At 35.0% G+C, this 20,472-nt stretch overlaps 1 protein-coding gene across 1 annotated transcript in view; it reads right to left on the reverse strand.

The window, feature by feature from the left end:
* LOC115210917 overlaps window positions 1–20,472 on the reverse strand; it is a 68,041-nt gene that overhangs the window by 33,680 nt on the left and 13,889 nt on the right. Inside the window, exons 7-16 of the mRNA XM_029779701.2 lie at window positions 18,930–19,163; window positions 14,120–14,218; window positions 13,764–13,973; window positions 12,960–13,193; window positions 10,920–11,018; window positions 10,563–10,772; window positions 9,220–9,453; window positions 7,795–7,893; window positions 7,440–7,649; window positions 1,740–1,973 (exon numbers count right to left, since the gene is read on the reverse strand). Coding sequence (XP_029635561.1) covers window positions 1,740–1,973; window positions 7,440–7,649; window positions 7,795–7,893; window positions 9,220–9,453; window positions 10,563–10,772; window positions 10,920–11,018; window positions 12,960–13,193; window positions 13,764–13,973; window positions 14,120–14,218; window positions 18,930–19,163 — 1,863 coding nt within the window. The remainder of the gene's footprint in view (window positions 1–1,739; window positions 1,974–7,439; window positions 7,650–7,794; window positions 7,894–9,219; window positions 9,454–10,562; window positions 10,773–10,919; window positions 11,019–12,959; window positions 13,194–13,763; window positions 13,974–14,119; window positions 14,219–18,929; window positions 19,164–20,472) is intronic.

Genomic DNA, 20,472 nt, shown 5'->3' on the forward strand with positions numbered 1-20,472 from the left:
ATACAGTTTCAGACCGGTCTGATCCGATTTCGACTGGTCTGATCCGGACCAGTCCGATCCAGTTCGGACAAGTCTGGACCGTTCTCAACCGGTTTAGACCGTTCTGATCCGGTTTGGACCGTGCTAGACCGGTTTTATCTGGTTCGGACCGGTCTTGACTGGTCTGAACCAGTTTGGAGATGGTGATGGAAATGTTTGATACAAATGTTTGATAGATGTGACAGGTTTGGACAGGTCTGGACAGGTCTGGACAGGTCTGGACCGGCCTAGTCCAGTTTTGACCGGTTTGATCCGGCGTGGACCAATCTGGCACGATTTGGACCTGTTAGGGTAAGTTAGCACTGTTGTAATCCGCTTTGGACCGGTCTGGACTGGTCTGAAGCAGTTGGCACCGGTCTTATCCAGTTTCGACCAGTATGAACTGGTTTGGACCAATCTGGACCGGTCTTATCCGATTTGGATCGATCTGGATCAGTCTGAACCGGTCTGGATAGGATGATGATGTTTGATGATGCTTCATAATGATGTTTGATGATGACGATGACGATGGTTGTTCGACGATGATGATGTTTAATGATGATCATGTATGATGATGCTGTTTGATGATGATATTTGATGATTGATGATGTGTGATAGTGCTTGATGATCTTTGATGGTGCTGATTGATGTTTGATAATGCTTGTCAATGAAGTCTGATTGTTTGATAAAGATATGATAATTTTCGGTGATGTTTGATGATGTTTGATGTTTCATAAAGATGCTTCATGAAGATGTTTGATGTTTGATGAAAATGTTTGACGAAAATGTTTAATGAAGATGTTTGATTAAAAGTGTGATTCGGTATCGATCGGTCTGAACCTGTGTGAGATGATTTGGACTGGTACGGACTGGTGTAAACCGGATTGAACTAGTCTGAGCTGGATTTGACTGGTCTGAACCGGATTCGACCGGCCCGACCCGGTTTCGACCGATCTGATTTGGTTTCGATCGGTCTGATCTGGTTTCATCTGGTCTGGACCGGCCTAACCCAGTTTAAACTGCTTAGGGCTTAGAATTAGGATTGGGTTAGGGTTAGGGTCTGGGTTAGGGTTAGGGTCTGGGTTAGGGTTAGGGTTAGGATCTGACCGCTATATTGTTGGTTTAAGGTAGAGAAACTCCTGCTCATTAATGCATTCAATAAAGATATTACACGAATACCTTTGTTGATGCGTGTAGAAATATATTTTGTTAACTGGGATTCATTTTTATATTCCTTCTTCGTTGACTGCTTAAAAACTTTCGAGAAGTGCTATGCTAAAATGACTACTTTGCCTGAGCTTGCAAATAAGATAGAATAATATCAAATAATTTTAACCGTAAAGTTATTGTCCCTTACATTACAGTGGTAGTAAAATGGAAGGATTTGTTTCTGTTCATTTATATTTCCATGTTAGTTAAGCTGTGCATTGGGAACGTGGAAACCTAAGAATAACTTGTTTTGATGTATTTTCTGCTGTGTCAGGGAGTTAGTGGGTAACATAACTTTATGATCACTTGAAATTAGTATGCTATTATAGTGAAGAAAGGCTGTAGTAAATACATCGTTATTTGATGACAGGTCAGAGATTCGGCTGCTAATATTTGCGATCAGAATTTTGAATCAGACCTGTCGGTCTGTCTGCTTTCTACACGTCTTGACACATACACAGAGTTAGAAGGTATGATAGGAAGTGAAATACATTTCAAACAGATTGACTTACCTGAATATTTTGCCTTTTGAACACTGTATGATATAGTTTTATAATGGAAAGGTACCACGGCTACGTAAACATCAGCATTTGGCAGGCTAGAAACACAGCTGTAATTCACCTTAGAATATATTGATGATACGTTCGGAGAATTAAGACTGACTTGTGGAAAGGAATCAATAGATGTGTTTATGCTCCTTTCATTAACAAAGATGTTACCGTAGAACAATCTGCACGTTATCTTGTCTGTAGAATAGAAACATGGAAAATAGTGGGTTAGGAATATAAGCTTTGTCTGGGGCATGGTATGGTTATACAATTAAAGAATTGTATTCTTAAATAATTTGTTTTGGAATGGTGATTCCGGAAGCAAAGAAAACTATAAATAATAGCCTATAAATTTTGGGTTAAAAGACTGATAATTGAAGATAAATAGACACACATATATCAGTACATACTACAAATGTTTCTATGGCATAACAATTTATTCGCAATTGGTGTATTACGCAATCTAAACCCATCAGCCATTTCAACGAGTATTCTGAACGATCGATAGCAAAATATCGGCAGTCAACTATTTTTCTGGGATGATATAGAATGGCTGATGAAATGTCTTGTGATTTTGAATAACACCAGTTGCATATGAGTTAGAATGCTGGTGAATATTTGTAGCATGTATTGTACTGTTATTGGTCATTCACTTTCATTAATCACATATTTGCTCAATGTAACATATGTAACAGATATAATTAGACCCTGAGGTTATGTTGTTTAATCTAGTGACTGGATGATAAAACGAGGATATTAACTTAGTAGTGTTTCTACAATGTACACTGCAAAGAAATTACATGCCGGGTCTTAACCACGATCCACAAAATCTCAATCATTGTGTGTTTATATATATATATATATATATATATATATATATATATATATATATATATATATGTGTGTGTGTGTGTATAAATATATATGTATATGTATATATATGTATATGCATACATATATATATATATGTATGTGTATGTATACATATATATATGCACACACATACATAAATGTATACATATATGTATACACACATACATATATGTGTATACATATGTGTATACACATATAAATATACGTGCATACATATATGTATATACATATGCATATATATATACATATATATACACACACATACATGTATATATACGTATATGTATATATATATGTATATGCATAGATACATATATATATATACACATACATATATATACGTGCGCGCACACACACACATATATATACAATATACATACATACATATATATATATTCATACTAGCAGAGATACCGGCGTTGCCCGTGTCACATAGAATTGAAGAATTAGACTTTTCTTTTATATTTTCTCTAATGAACTGGAATACCTATGATTCGGATTTCATCAAAATTGGAGATGAAGAATTCTAATGGAAGTTCTTTCCCTATTTACACACGCTAACAAAAATTCTAATCATGACATATTTATTCCATACTACTTATCTTTATGCCCAGATTCATAAATCCAAATCTTATAAAACCTATTGAAAGGTTTTTGCTCCTGAAAAATGGAGCACATGGAGCTTTAAAATGTGTGAGTTAGGGACCCTTTTAAGGGTGTCTTAAAGTCAACCAGAGTAGTTGAATTTTTGGGAATCTTTATATCTTTATATCTATTGGGAATCTTATATCTATTGTTCAAATTTCTTTGAATTCAGAAATATATGAATGTTCACTAGGTTTGTAAAAGAGAGCAAAGCTAGAGGAAACTAAAAGACAAATGATCACAAAAAGCAGTCAGCTACACTACCCTAGTCGTTACCACTCCCTAACGTAGGATTCTTCCCCATACGGGTGACCAATACAGCCGTAAGATGCATTACGGGTCTATAGCAATTGGAAGGGCGTGACCCAACTGAAATAAACATTAACAACTGTGTGGCGTGAGCGCTAACGAAAAATGAAAGTATCACCTCTGGAGTTCACCAATGATCACTATGCCGGTAGGTAACTGAACAGAATAAATTTGGAATCTATAAATCTCTTTGAATAGCCAATCACTTATCTGGAAAGGCCTTTCCAGGATTGCCTTGAAATCAATGTTACAACCTGGGGACTATCTGTGATCCAGTGATAATAAACAGACTCAAAGAAGGTCTGCAACCAAATAACTTTACTCAAAATAACACTTTGCAACTGAATCAGTGGAAGCAAAGGTGCCTCTCCTTTATTTGACAATTTATGCACCCCATTGCAGAAATCACAATCTAAGTATATCTCAAAGCAAACTCTTATACTGTTGTACCATTGAAATACAAATAACGCTCATCTTGTATCATCGAGTGACTCTGCAGCTTCCAAGACTACAATTGTATTCGTCTTGGCTTAGGAAAAATGACTAAATTGTGGTGGTTAAGCCCCATTAATTACTAATCTCCTAAGAAGTTGAAATTTTAGGAATATTTCTTCATTTGTGTCTAATATCTATGGCTAAAATTTCATCAACCGCAAAAATATATGAATTTTCATGGGGGTTATGGCCTCTTTTATGCCCCTCACTTTCAAACATATACTGCATTACAGCCGCCCTTATGCATAGAATATAATTTCCAAATTTCATAAAGATTCATTTCGTACTTTTGACCTTGTTTTGGATCATAAAAAATGACTAAAATTTGGGAGTCAAGACCCCCATTAGGGGTTTTATAATCCTTATGAGAAGCGAATACCTCTTGATTTGAGAATACTTCTTGACTTGTGTCAATTAGCTATGGGTGAAATTTCATCAACATCTGAAACTTATGAATTTTCATGGGGCTTCTGTCCCCTTTATACCCCTCAAATTTAAACCAAATATACTGCATTATACCCACTGCATTATATTCCAAATATCATAAGGATCCATTCAGTAATTTTGGTCCATGAAAAAAGACTAAAATTTTGGATATATTTTAAAATTTATTTCTTATACATATGGTTCAAATTTCATCAAAATCTGAAGCATATGAATTTTCATGGGGGGTTCTGCCCCACTTTATGACCCCGCAAAAATTGTATGAAACATACGGCAATACCCCTCTCCCTAGGCTTGGATTTTGTGTTCCAAATTTCATTAGGATCGGTCCAGTAGTTTTCGAGTCTATAAGTAACACACGAACACACAAAAACACAGACATTGATTTTTATATAATATATATATATATATATATATATATATATATATATATATATATATATAGAGAGAGAGAGAGAGAGAGAGAAAGTTCTGTTCCGTGATGTTAATATCAACAAAATATCATCTGATGAGTGATGAATATTATCTAAAATACACAGTATATATTTTTATGAGCTACTAATACTTTCAGTGCGATGAAAAATACCCCAGAGAGAATTTTGTAACACATCTGGTCCCTTCATGCAATCCTGAAGCTCAGCCCATAGGGCATAACAAACTGTAATAGGACGATAAGATAAGATAAAATACGAGAAAAGGCGAGAAAGATGTAAAAAGTGGAATGATGAAAACACCGGAAAATGAAAAAGAAAACAGAAAAATTAGAGGGAGAAATAGAGTTATATCCCCTTTGACCGTAAATTTATAAGGATGAATGGATGGAGCCCTAGAGTCTGCGGTACAGCTGCTCAATCCGGAGAGGGTGGTATTTTCCAATTTGCTAACAGAAACTTATCCATGTTTACATCCACTAAAAATTTCAAATCTGGAATTCAGCAGTGCAGTGGAGTTATTAGATCTGAAAAGTTTCTGTGATCTTTTAGCTTATATGTTTTTGATCCATTGGCATATGGCGGGGCGTTTTCAACTATTTTACTCTTGATCGTATGGGGTGTATGGACTTCAAACCCCATATGTGACTAGTCAACTTAGTGGTATTACTTTTGTTCCTGTGCCGGAAGGAATATGTGTGGTTAGTATAGCAATTTTTGAAGTCGACTTCACATAGCCCGATGTAACTTTTCATTTCAGTATTGTTATCATCTTCTGCTTCATATATGACGAGTTCAATCATGTATCTCTGGTCGAGTGGACAGATTCCTTGGTTTCGACGGTTACAACTGGGAGTAGGCTCTTGATAGTATTTGTGTGTAATGATGCTCAACGTATAGGGGCAGCAGCTATATGATAAATATGACTGAACACCTGTTGAATATTTTGCTGTACTTGTGATTTTCTGAAAAATGCTTGTCTAAGAGAAACAAGATCTTTTATACCTATAATGGTTTTAACATCAAGGGAAAGGGGGCAAGCCAAAATATTTTCCTAGGTCTATTTTTAGGTACTTTTTTCATTATTTGTAACAACTATTGGCTAACGCATTGTTGTAGTAGGATGTTGCCTTCTCGAAAATTTCTTTAGAGGAAGACAGATTACATATTCTGTTGCTAATGTTGGCTATCAGGTTTTTAAATCTTATCCCCCACGTCATTGCGTTTAAAAACTTGAAAGCCAGCATTTGCAACAAAGAAGTTACCCTTTCATATTTTATAACCATCCCATCACTTCTATTTGGATATAAGCTGCTATAGATCGCCTTGGTAACATTGGGTGCACAAAAACTTGAGTGATATTGAATTTTATAATCGATTCAATATGGACCGATTTGTATTTTGTGACTTTTACTACATCTAAAAATACTTACGAATTAGAAACACTCGCTGGAGTTGTATGATGAATCCTCAAATGAAGATGTGATATTCTCTATTCTTGGTGATGCCTAATATATATATATATAAATATATATATATATATATATATATATATATATATTATATATATATATATATATATATATATATACAGAATGCAATAGGTAAATTGTCGCCATTTTATATTTTATATTTCGCGCGTGCGCATTGTTTGTGATTATGTCGACTACATAGTATAATAGGATCAGTTGGGCACCATCTGTGGGAAAAGCAGCACCATGACGCAATTTACTTCACCAGAAATTTGGAAATGACATGCTGTACTGCTTGGCATTCGCGCCAGAAGCTCCAATACGAATAGATGGTGAACATACAGAACAACTGTTGGCTTGCCGTGTCCCCAAAACATGTATAATATATCTAACAACAGGATTCTGCACCATGCCACACAAGCAGGAGAACCCATTCATGTCTGTCAGACATCACCCCAAAATCTCGCAACCTAACTCTCCAGACTGCAGCTCCTTGAGTATTATGTGTGAGGTGCAGTTGAGCGAGAGTCAAACAGAACTTGTAACACCAAAGATAAACTGAAGGCAAGGATTATGGTAGCATTCATCAACTTAAACACGGAAACAGCCAGAAGAGTTGGGGGAGAATCGGAAGACAATGGCGATTTAATTGAATAAATTTACTTGAGTATTTCAAGATGTTTTTAAGTAATTTTGGTAAATATGTCTGTTAAAATGAGTTGTCAGTGTCATTTTGATTTTTGTGTAATTTAGACGACAATTTATATATGGATGTATGTGTGCGTATATACATGCGTATATATATATATATTATATATATATATATATAATATATATATATATATATATATATATATATAAATATATGTGTGTGTGTATATAAATATGTATATATAATATGTATATGTATATGATATTCTCTGTTCTTGGTGATGTTTATACACACACACACTCACACACACGCACACATATTCACTGAGGAAAATGTATCATACCTCTCGCATTTGGGCTTATGTTTGTTAAAGTAAGATAACCATATATTTTGTTGCCAAGTGTTCTGTTGGAGATCCCTGTTGTTATGGGGTTACCGTTCAAATACCATTTATATGTGTTGTTGAGCGATGTCCGATTTGAGAAGCAGGAAAACGTTATGTTGCTGAAACTGTGCATTATTACACCCACTCCGTCCAGCAAAGGTGCTTTTACTGAAAATGTGAGAAAATATAGAAGAATGTTAAATATTGATATTGTGCATGAATAGCAAAGAGGAATTACATCATTTTTTAAAAAATTTGTTTCAATATGTTTTTTGCTTCTTAAAAAATGTAAATTTATGCCAAACGTACGAACCTGGGAGTGCATGAATCACGTGTTCTTGGATGATTCCACGCTGACCATCATAATTGGCAAAACAGAAAATCTTCGTGTCATTCCAAATTGTGAAACGTCCTATGGAATATAATTAAAGATAGATTTATGTTACAGATGTGTAAACACTAGTTAGAGATGCATGATTAAATTTAATAAACCTGATTGTTAATTGCTATAGTAAGTTTCTTCTTCTTCTCCTTCTTCTTCTCCTTCTTCTTCTTCTTCTTCTTCTTCTTCTTCTTCTTCTTCTTCTCTTCTCTTCTTCTTCTTCTTCTTCTTCTTCTTCTTCTCCTCCTCCTCCTGCTACTCCTCCTCCTGCTACTCCTCCTTCTTTTTATTATTATAATTATTATTATTATTATTATTATTATTATTATTATTGTTGTTGTTGTTGTTGTTATTATTATTATTATTATTATTATTATTATTATTATTATTATTCTCATTCAATAGTTTTATTTTTATAGCGTGCTTTCACTTCACTACCGAGCGCAGCTCTATGTGCCTTGGGTACGTGCTGTGATTTGTTGTGATGCTCTGATGGTTCCTGTATTGAAAATGTTCTGCGTAGGATGTGTGCAGTACCTAGTATTGCAATTTTCTGTATGTTGTATATGTTTGTAAGTCCTGGTGTTTTTGTTATGTATTTGTCTGAATATTTTTTTTATCATGCCTAATGCACCTACTATGATAGGAATTGTTTCTGTTTTTAGATTCCACATTCTAGTTACCTCTATTTCTAGGTCTTTGTATTTTGAAAGTTTCTCCATTTTTTAGAGACGCGTTGTCATCTGCTTGTTATTGATACATCAATTAGAAAGCATTTTTTCTTCATGATCTCTGACAACTATATCTGGTCTGTTGGCCTTAATTTCTCTATCTGTGTGTATTGGCATATCCCAGAGGATGGCTGCTTTCTCGTTTTCCGTGACCTTTTCTGGTGTGTGCCTATACCATCTTTTTTCTGTTGTTATTCCATACTGTTGGCATAGCTTCCAGTGTATGTATGTCCCAACACTGTCGTGTCTGTGAATATATTCCTTCTTAGCCAGGACTAGGCTATTTTGGTTAGTTCATTTAGCGTCCAGTTAAGGATATTGTAGTTGTAACTTATTATTATTATCATCATCATCATCATTTTTATAACAATGATAATAATAATAATAATAATAATAATTATAATAATTATGATAATAATAATAATGATTATTACTATTATTATTATTATTATTATTATTATTATTATTATTATTATTATTATTATTATTATTATTATTATTATTATTATTATTATTATTATTATTATTATTATTATTATTATTATTATTATTATTATTATTATTATTATTATCCAACTGCTTGGTAATTTAATTAGCAGGCAAAATTTCAAACAAATAGTCTTACCTGTATACCTTGCTTTTTGAACACTGTATGATATATTATTAAGATGTAAAGGTACGACAGCTACGTAAACATCTGCGCTTGCCAGGTTAGAATCACAGCTGTAATTCACCTCAGAATATAAAGATGATGTGTTCAGAGAAGTAAGACGTACTTGTGGAATAGATGGGATAGATATGTTTATGCTCCGTTCGGCAACAATGGTGTTGCTATAAAACAATTTGCACGTTATGTTGACTGTAAAATAGAAACATGGAAAGTAATGAGTTATGAATATAAGCTTTGTGTGAAGCATACCATGGTTATGTAAATAATTGTCAAATAATTTGTTTTAGGAATGTTGAATATCGAAGCAAATAAAACTGTAAATAATAGTATGTAAATAGTTGTATAGAAAACCTTGCTAATTGGGGCTAAATGGACAATGATATTTGAATACATCCAACAAATGTTTCTATCGTACAGCAATTTATTCGTAATTAGTGTATTACGCAATCCAAACCCACCAGCCACTCCAGTACCTATTCTGAACTACTGATAGCAAAATATCGGCAGACGTCTTTTTTCTACGATAGTATAGAATGGGTGTTGAACTGCTTGTGATTTGGATTTCGTAATACAACAGTTGCGAATGAGTTACAATGCTTCTGAACATTTGTAGTATGAATTGTTCTGATGATTTCAGAGTGCTTAGAATGCTTTTTATGCTTTGATACTGGTGATACGTTTCCATCTTCAGTTTCTAGCTCCTTACAAACTTTGACAAAAGATCTGGCAAATTTTAAAAATCGTGATATTTCTAAATCGCAATGTCCAACCTTTATAACTTCAATAACAGCATGCCTATTCATTTCTTGAGTAAGCTTAGGGTCTGCCATTATTATTTTCGGCAGCAATGAATCCGAAAAAGGTATGCCCCCAAATACCTTACGCACCCTGAATATAGCAATTCTCAAATAACCTAAACAATTATGGATAAGGGTATCCTTTGCTGAACAAGTGTAATATGGTTGACATATGCATATTGTTGTTGCTCGTAGATGGCAACATCAGTAAGTAGGCTATGATTATCCTGATCGCATGCGTAAATAATCAATGACATATTTACTCCTATTACAATGAGCATAATGGCATAACGCTCATTCTTGATTTTTATATGGATCGCGTTCTGGTTATCTTCGTAAAGTCATTACCGAAAGAAGAGTTAGGTCTATTGATAATGTATGGAAAAGTATAAAGCTAACTAGAAATAATTCTGCTATAATGTAAAAAGAAAGTTTAAGAGCGAATAATGTGTCTCTTGTCACACACACGCACGCATATTCACTGAGAAAAATGTATCATACCTCTTGCATTTTGGTTTATGTTTGTTAAAGTAAGATAACCATATATTTTGTTGCCAAGTGTTCTTTTGGAGATCCCTGTTGTTATGAGGTTACCGTTCAAATACCATTCATATGTGTTGTTAAGTGATGTCCGATTTGAGAAGCAGGAAAACGTTATGTTGCTGAAACTGTGCATTATTACACCCACTCCGTCCAGCAAAGGTGCTTTTACTGAAAATGTGAGAAAATATAGAAGAATGTTAAATATTGATATTGTGCATGAATAGCAAAGAAGAATTACAATCATCATTTTAAAAAATTTGTTTCGATATATTCTTTGCTTCTTAAAATATATAAATTTATGTCAAACGTACGAACCTGGGAGTGCATGAATCACGTGTTCTTGGATGATTCCACGCTGACCATTATAATTGGCAAAACAGAAAATCTTCGTGTCATTCGAAATTGTGAAACGTCCTATGGAATATAATTAAAGATAGATTTATGTTACAGATGTGTAAACACTAGTTGGAGATGCATGATTAAATTTAATAAACCTGATTGTTAATTGCTATAGTAAGTATCTTCTTCTTCTTCTTCTTCTTCTTCTTCTTCTTCTTCTTCTTCTTCTTCTTCTTCTTTCTTCTTCTTCTTCCCTTCCTCCTGCTACTCCTCCTTTTTATTATTATTATTATTATTATATTATTATTATTATTATTATTATTATTATTATTATTATTATTGCTATAGTAAGTTTCTTTTTCTTCTTCTTCTTCTTCGATTATTATTATTATTATTATTATTATTATTATTATTATTATTATTATTATTATTATTATTATTATTATATTATTATTATTGTTATTATCCAACTGCTTGGTAATTTAATTAGCCGGCAAAAGAATTTGCTCAGTGGTCAGATTGAAATGCCTTATTGCAGGTCACTTTCATAGGCGATACACAAGCGCGCTCGGACGCTGACGAACAAAATACGATAGAACTCTATCCGATAGAAGTAAAAGGTCTCATCGAGTAACAGATCATTCATCTCAGTGCTGCTGTTGCTTACACAAATGGCCTGTTCTCTGGTAGCTATATCAAGTTAGGTAATGCCATCGCCGATTCAGACATATAGAAGCAGTAGGAGCGGATAAATCTGACAACTTTTGCGATACCTTATTAACAAAATACGATAGAACTCTATCCGATAGAAGAAAAAACTCTCATCGAGTAACAGATCATTCATCTCAGTGCTGCTGTAGTTTACACAAGCGGCCTGCTCTGTAGTAGCTATATCAAGTTAGATAATGCCACCGCCGATTCGGACGTAATGAAGCAGGAGGAGCGAATAAGATGTGACAACTTTTGCGATATATTATTAACAAAAACTTGTAGGTTTTATTAGAGACGAGAGGGAAATTTTGATCCCCTCTTCTGCAAAGTTTCGTCACAAGCGCTCAGCAGGGTTTTTTTTTATAGGAATCGGCCATTTTACGTTAAAGGAATCTCAATACCTTTAGGGTTTATTGTAAACTGATCATAAAACATGAAAGATAAAATTGAATTTTATTAACAAGGCTCAAGAAAACTTTAGCTATACTAGATTTAATGGTTAATTAAAAGGTAAGTGAAATCAAATGATTTTCCAATAGTTTATCTATTTAAAAATAGTCAGGGGATTAGTGGGTGATACAACTTTATGTTCGATTGAAATTAGCACGTGCTATACTTAAGAGAGGCTGTATTGAATATATCGTTATGTGATGATATTCCCTTGCTAATATTATCTCTTAGGTTAGATATTCTCTATAGGTCAGAATATCACTATTGGTCAAATATTCTCTTGCTAATAGTTGCCAGCAGAATATTGAAGGCTCTGAGTGAGTAAATGGAATTCTTGTTAATGTACACAAGCAGCCTGTTTGATGATCTGTTGGTCGTGTGCACAGCGGTGATTCAGTGGAGTGTAACATTGAAGAAGTTGAAAAAGCATATGTTAGTTGATATAATAATTATTTGAAATTATTGAATGTGTGGATTAGTAGTTTCCGAATTTGTAAAGAGCGAGGCCATTGGTAAGCTGTGGTAGGGCTGACGCTTCATTTCTATATAAGCCTGCATTTATAATTGTGGTTTTCATAAAACCTAATCTTCGATGCAAAGACGGATAATATCACATATCTCTCATGCGTCGAACAACCAATATAAATGAAGTGTTTATTTTCAAATACGGATAGTACTTTGTAGAAGAGTTAACTTTTGCTAGCACCACGCAATGATTTCTATATGGCTGCCAGTAATCATGGCTTCATAAAATTCATATCAGTCTGCCTGCCTGTCAAGCGTCTTGTCTTGACAAATATACAAAGTTTAAAGGAATGATAGGATGAGAGGGAAATATATTTCAAATAGTCTTACCTGTATACCTTGCTTTTTGAACACTGTATGATATATCCTTAAGATGTAAAGGTACGACAGCTACGTAAACATCTGCATTTGCCAGGTTAGAGTCACAGCTGTAATTCACCTCAGAATATAAAGATGATGTGTTCAGAGAAGTAAGACGAACTTGTGGAATAGATGGGATAGATATGTTTATGCTCCGTTCGGCAACAATGGTGTTGCTATAAAACAATTTGCACGTTATGTTGACTGTAAAATAGAAACATGGAAAGTAATGAGTTATGAATATAAGCTTTGTGTGAAGTATACCATGGTTATGTAAATAATTGTCAAATAATTTGTTTTAGGAATGTTGAATATCGAAGCAAATAAAACTGTAAACAATAGTATGTAAATAGTTGCATAGAAAACCTTGCTAATTGGGGCTAAATGGACAATGATACTTGAATACATCCAACAAATGTTTCTATCGTACAGCAATTTATTCGTAATTAGTGTATTACGTAATCCAAACCCACCAGCCACTCCAGTACCTATTCTGAACTACTGATAGCAAAATATCGGCAGACGTCTTTTTTCTACGATAGTATAGAACGGTTGTTGAACTGCTTGTGATTTGGATTTCGTAATACAACAGTTGCGAATGAGCTACAATGCTTTTGGACATATGTAGTATGAATTGTTCTGATGATTTCAGAGTGCTTAAAATGCTTTTTATGCTTTGAATTCTGCTATAATGTAAAAAGAAAGTTTAAGAGCGAATAATGTGTCTCTTGTCACACACACGCACGCATATTCACTGAGAAAAATGTATCATACCTCTTGCAGTTTGGTTTATGTTTGTTAAAGTAAGATAACCATATATTTTGTTGCCAAGTGTTCTTTTGGAGATCCCTGTTGTTATGAGGTTACCATTCAAATACCATTCATATGTGTTGTTGAGCGATGTCCGATTTGAGAAGCAGGAAAACGTTATGTTGCTGAAACTGTGCATTATTACGCCCACTCCGTCCAGCAAAGATGCATTTACTGAAAATGTGAGAAAATATAGAAGAATGTTAAATATTGATATTGTGCATGAATAGCAAAGAAGAATTACAATCATCATTTTCAAAATTTGTTTCGATATATTCTTTGCTTCTTAAAATATATAAATTTATGTCAAACGTACGAACCTGGGAGTGCATAAATCACGTGTTCTTGGATGATTCCACGCTGATCATTATAAGTGGCAAAGCAGAAAATCTTCGTGTCATTCGAAATTGTGAAACGTCCTATGGAATATAATTAAAGATAGATTTATATTACAGATGTGTAAACACTGGTTGGAGATGCATAGGTAAGTCAAATAAACCTGATTGTTAATTGCTATAGTAAGTTTCTTCTTCTTCTTCTTCTTCTTCTTCTTCTTCTTCTTCTTCTTCTTCTTCTTCTTCTTCTTCTTCTTCTTTTCTTCTTCTTCTTCTCTTCTTCTTCTTCTTCTTCTTCTTCTTCTTCTTCTTCTTACTCTTCTTCTTCTTCTTATTATTATTATTATGCAACTTTATAGTAATTTAGTTAGCAGGTATTTTATCATAAAATCTGTTGACAAGTCTCTTTGAATCACATAACTCGTTTTTAAGCTACTTACAGGATATAGGATGGTACTTTTCTGTACGTCGACCATGTAAGTTTCAATTTCAGGCTCTTTCAGTCTCTTAGATAACAGTTTGGGTGTTTTGCAATGTGCACCCATAACTAGAGGAATAATTGTCATATTGGTCTTCCACAGTCTCCTCAGCTCTCTGGCTGTATCCTGATATTTCTCATTTTTTATAAATTTCTTTGGTATCGACTCTGGTATCGACTTTGGTATCGCAGGGAATTACACAATCTATGATCTTGCAATATTTATTTTGTCCGCTACGATTATATTTAGTCTTCTTGATTAAATAGCGCGACCAGACTTTATGGGGAAACCTCACAAAACTTTGTAATTCTCATTTTCCATCATGGCCTTTGATTCATGTGCATGCCAATTTTCTTTGAGGCTACGCACTCGGTTAACATCCCACTTCATTATTTTCCTTACACACTCATTTCTGTGCCTATACCCCTTTTGTGCTAGTACACTGAACTCATTCAGAAGCTGATTCATACTTTCGTCTCCTTTTCATCACATTTGCTATCTGACTGAGTTTTGTCGATCTTTGCCTTTATCAGATTTGCTCCAAGGGCTTGATTCTGAGCGGCTATAATTAGCGTTTCTGTTTCTCGTTTCAAGTTGCGCTTTGTCAACCAGAGCCAGCGATCTTTACTTCCAGCATTCACGGTTTGTTGTAAGAATTAGCCATGTGATCCGTTTACTTCCATTTGTTCGCTCTGTTTTTCTTCTAGCTATTCCTGGCTGCTGATAGTATTTTTCTTTACTCTGCACAACATGATTCTTCAGACCCAGTATCACAGTATTAACAGTGTCTCCTGCGTTTAATAATCCTCTTCAATTATTCTTTCTTGACAGGTAGAGTCTGTTGGTATTGCTTTCAGGTTGAATGCATTGTGCATTGCTAGAAGCTTTCTAGTTCTTCTATCTAAATTCTGTAGCTTGATCTTCGTCCATTTCAGAAACGGGTAGCGTATTTCAATACTGGCATAGTCCATATATTTATAGCTTTAATGATGTTTCCTCTATTTAATTTTATTTCCAGCATCTTAATTCTTATCTTGTTCAGTAAGTTTAGTAAGTTTCTCTCTCATTTCTCCTTCCATTATCCTATCTTTGTTGTAGCAATCTCGGATATTTGTACCGTCATTATTGTATAGCGAGCTAATGACGTTGTCGTGTGGTAATTGTATGTCATGACACTTTACTTTCCGACCTCTCTCCATAATTAGTCCTGCGCATTTGTTTACCCTCAAATTGCATACCAATATCTTAATCGGATATTCTCATTGCTTGGATCTGAGAGTCTAGGACTGCATACAATTTGAGGTCACCTACTAATCTCCTGATTTATTTTCACCTTGGTTTTGGTAAACTCAGAGGCAGGCTTGGATTTCCTCAGTACACTTGTCAGAGGGATTACCACCATAAGTAGTATTAGTAGCAGTAGAGAGAGAGAGAGAGAGAGAGAGAGAGAGAGAGAGAGTGGGTGAGAGAGAGAGAGAGAGAGAGTGGGTGAGAGTGAAAGAGAGAGTGAGTGAAAGTGAGAGAAAGAATGAGTCTCTCTGACATATGCTCTTGCATATTTTCACGCTTCCTAGCAATTCATTTGCACATGTCAGTTCTACTTCCTACACTCACTGCTTTCCCCATATAGCTGTTTATCTTCTCATTCACTCCGAGTGTCCTCAGGTACTCCAAGAATCAGATGTGCTGGATATTATCATAAAACGTTCTGTCATCAATCCCTCAAACAGCTAAATTCTTCCTCACTCGTGCCCTATTTAATGTTCTATTATCTATATATATCAGATCAGCAGTTTCTCTTGATTTCTTCCTACATCCTTTTCGTTTCTCTATAAAAATAGGCTTTCCTTTCTCAAAAACTGTATACTTCGTCAGTTTTGAAACCAGTTAATAGTTTCCAGAGAAATGATGAGCAAGTAATGAGTCTACGATTGCTGATTTCCACCTCCCTTTTCTCTGTAATTCTATACTCTATATTAGGACTGTCCCCGCTTTTGTCATCTATGTTGGCGATCAATTTTCAATGCAGTCTATAACAAAATGGTCGTATATAGTTGTGTATACTTTGTAGACGCTGGAGCAAAAAGGGCAGCCGGTTGTAGTATCACCTACAGTGCCGGGGAGGGGGGCTACAGTGAACAAAAGCATTTGCTCAGTGGTCAGATTTAAATGCTTTGCCGCAGGTCACCTTCGTAGATGATACTCAAGTGCGCTCGAACGCTGACGAACAAAATAAGATTGAACTCTATCCCATAGAAGGAAACACTCTCATAAAGTAACAGATCATTCATCTCAGTACTGGTGTTGCTTACACAAATGGCCTGCTCTGTGGTAGCTAATTCAAGTTAGGAAATGCCACCGCTAATTCTTGATCGCAGACATAATGCAGCATCAGGAGCAGATAAGATCTGACAACTTTTACGATACTTCATTAACAAGAACTTGTGGGTTTTATTAGAGACGAGAGGAAAAAGGAAATCCCCTCTTCTGCAAAGTTTTGTCACAAGCGCTCAGCAGATTTTGTGTAGGAGTCGGCCATTTTACGTTAAAGGAATTTCAATAACTTTAGAGTTTATTGTAAACTGATCATAAAACATGAAAGATAAAATTGAATTTTATTAACAAGGCTCAAGAAACTTTAGCTTTTATCTATTTAAAAAAAGTCAGGGGATTAGTGGGTGATACAATTTTATGTTCGCTTGAACTTAGCATGTGTCATAGTAAAGAGAGGTTGTATTGAATATATCGTTATGTGATAATATTCTCTTTCTAATATTTTCTCTTAGATTAGATATTCTCTATAGGTCAGAATATCTCTATACGTCAGATATTAAAGTTCTATATTTAAGCGATGATGAATTATGTACATTATTTACATTATTTACATTCGACGGATATTTGTCCTCATTTTGTTTGTTGTTAACACAACGTTTCGGCTGATATACCGTCCAGCCTTCTTCATGTGTCTTGGGGAAACTTCGAACTTGGATTCTCATTCCTAAGGTATCTTTCGATGTTGTTATTATTATTATTATTATTATTATTATTATTATTAATGTTGTTGTTGTTGTTGTTGTTCAGGTCACTGCTTGGAATCGAACTCGGAATCTTGGGGTTAGTAGCCCGCGCTCTTAACCACTACGCCATGGGTAATTATGGAGTGAATTTTAGGGCTTATAAATCTATTATTTTAATATCCTTCCTTAATACCAGTTTCCATATGCTACTCATATCTGCACTCGGTCTGCTTAAGAGGTTGTTGTGTCCTAGCATATGTACTGCTTCTTTTAGTTTTCGTATTTTCCAATGGTGTTCTCTGTGTATTATTTTAACTTCATCCCACAGGGGAAGGTGGTCTCCATTTTTGCATACATGATCAGGTATACCCGATTTATCAATATCTCCTCGTGTTACAGTTTTGCGATGTTCCTTTAACCTTATTTTGAGGGGGCGGCATGTTTCACCTTTGTATAACCTACCACTGCTGCATAGGATGGAATATACGCAGTCTTTGGTCATATTCTCTTCTATTGGTGGGTTTAATCGAAGGAGATATTTGCGAAGTGTTGTATTACACTTGAATACTGTCCTGATGCCTTATGGGCCGCATATCTTTTGTATCTTTTCGGAGAGGCCTTTCACATAGGGTAGACAGACTTTGGACAGTTTATTGGCCTCATCCTCTCTCTTCTTCATAATTGGTGTGGATAGTATACTTTTGGGGTAGTTGTTGCTTAACAGATCGTTAATGAGCTTGATCATTTCTTCGTGGTGTGTATCAGGATCGCTACTTATATTCTTTGCACGATGTTTAAGGCCCTGAGCAATCCCTCTCTTTACACTGTATGTATGGTGGGAATTGAAGTTGAGGTATCGTCCAGTAAAAGTCGGCTTGCAGTATACGGATGTCCTAAACCTATACTTAGTGCGTGTTATTAATATGTCCAGGAATGCTAGCTGATTGTCTTTTTTCTTTTCCCTTGTGAACAGTATGGATGGCTTTATTGAGTTCACAAGATTTAACAGCACTTAGACATCTTCCTGGTGGGCCCAGAGTATAAAGGTGTCATCAACATATCGTAGCCATAGTGTTGGTTTTAGTGGTGTTGATCCTAAAGCCAAATTCTCAAAGTATTCCTTGTATATATTGGCTATTACCGGTGATAATGGCGAACTCATAGTTAAACCCTCTTTTTGTCGAGATATATCAGTGTTCATACTGAAGTAGGTAGTTTCTACATAGAAGGTCAACAAATATACGAAGTTTAAAGAAATAATAGAATGAGAGTAAATATATTTCAAACAAATTGTCTTACCTGTATAGCTTGCTTTTTGAACACTGTATGATATATCCTTAAGATGTAAAGGTACGACTGCTACGTAAACATCTGCGTTTGGCCGGTTAGAGTCACAGCTGTAATTCACCTCAGAATATAAAGATGATGTGTTCAGAGAAGTAAGACGAACTTGTGGAATAGATGGGATAGATATGTTTATGCTCCGTTCGGCAACAATGGTGTTGCTATAAAACAATTTGCACGTTATCTTCACTGTAGAATAGAAACATGGAAAGTAATGAGTTACGAACATAAGCTTTGTTTAAAGCGTAATATGTTTATGCAAATAATTGTCAAATAATTTGTTTTAGGAACGTTGAATCTCGAGTAAATAAAACTATAAACAATAGTATGTAAATAGTTCATAGAAAACCTTGCTAATTGGGGCTAAATGGACAATGATACTTGAATACATCCAACAAATGTTTCTATCGTACAGCAATTTATTCGCAATTAGTGTATTACGCAATCCAAACCCACCAGCCTCTCCAACAGCTATTCTGAACTACCGATAGCAAAATATCGGCGGACGACTTTTTTCTACGATAGTATAGAATGGCTGTTGAACTGCTTGTGATTTGGATTTCGTAATACAACAGTTGCGAATGAGTTACAATGCTACTGAACATATGTTGCATGTATTATACTGTCATTTTACACAACTGATATCAATCAAATGTTTGTTCAACTTAACATGTGTATGTATGTATGTATGTATGTATGTATGTATGTATGTATGTATGTATGTATGTATGTATGCATGTATGTATGTATACACACACATATATGTGTATGTGAGAATGTGTGTGTGTGTGGATGGGTGTGGGGTATGTGAGAGTCGTGTTGGTGGGGTGTAGTGTTGGTGCAGGTGGTATCAATGAAGAACGGTGGTAGGAGTGAAGAGAGGAAGTAGATATCAGAGGAAGAGAGGGGAGTAGAAGAGAAGTGGGTAGGAGTGAAGAAAGGAAGTAGGCGTCAGATGAAGAGATAAGGAAGTTGAGCCCATGTGGCGCAAAAGAGCGAAGGGAGAGGATTAATCCCCGTTCACGGCGAAGGCGGGAGTCCGGGGACCCCTGTGTAGAGACAATCCGAACACAGACAGGTGTTGTAGGGAATGACTGGTAGAGCGGATATAGCGTGTGACCGGGGTGTCATTGTATATATATATATATATATATATATATATATATATATATATGTATGCGTGTGTGTGTGTGTGTGTATGCGTGTGTGCGTGTGTATGTGTGCGTGTATGTATATATGTTTGTTTATAAAATATCGGGTAATAGAGATTAATAAAATCAGGCAGATATCTTATAAGCTCGTAGTGGTTAAGCGAATTTGCTTAACTACATTGAATCGAAATAGAATTAACATCCACATTAATGTCTCCGGTATGATAAATGAACTAAAGGATCACTTACAAGAAATACATCATATTTTTCCGGTAATTTGATAAATGTAAGTTTTCTAAATACGTTTTACTAGTTTATTTTTAGCATATCTAAATAGCCAAGTAACT

The sequence above is a fragment of the Octopus sinensis genome, linkage group LG4 (genome assembly GCF_006345805.1).
Source record: "Octopus sinensis linkage group LG4, ASM634580v1, whole genome shotgun sequence".
NCBI classification, from domain to species: Eukaryota; Metazoa; Mollusca; class Cephalopoda; order Octopoda; family Octopodidae; genus Octopus; species Octopus sinensis.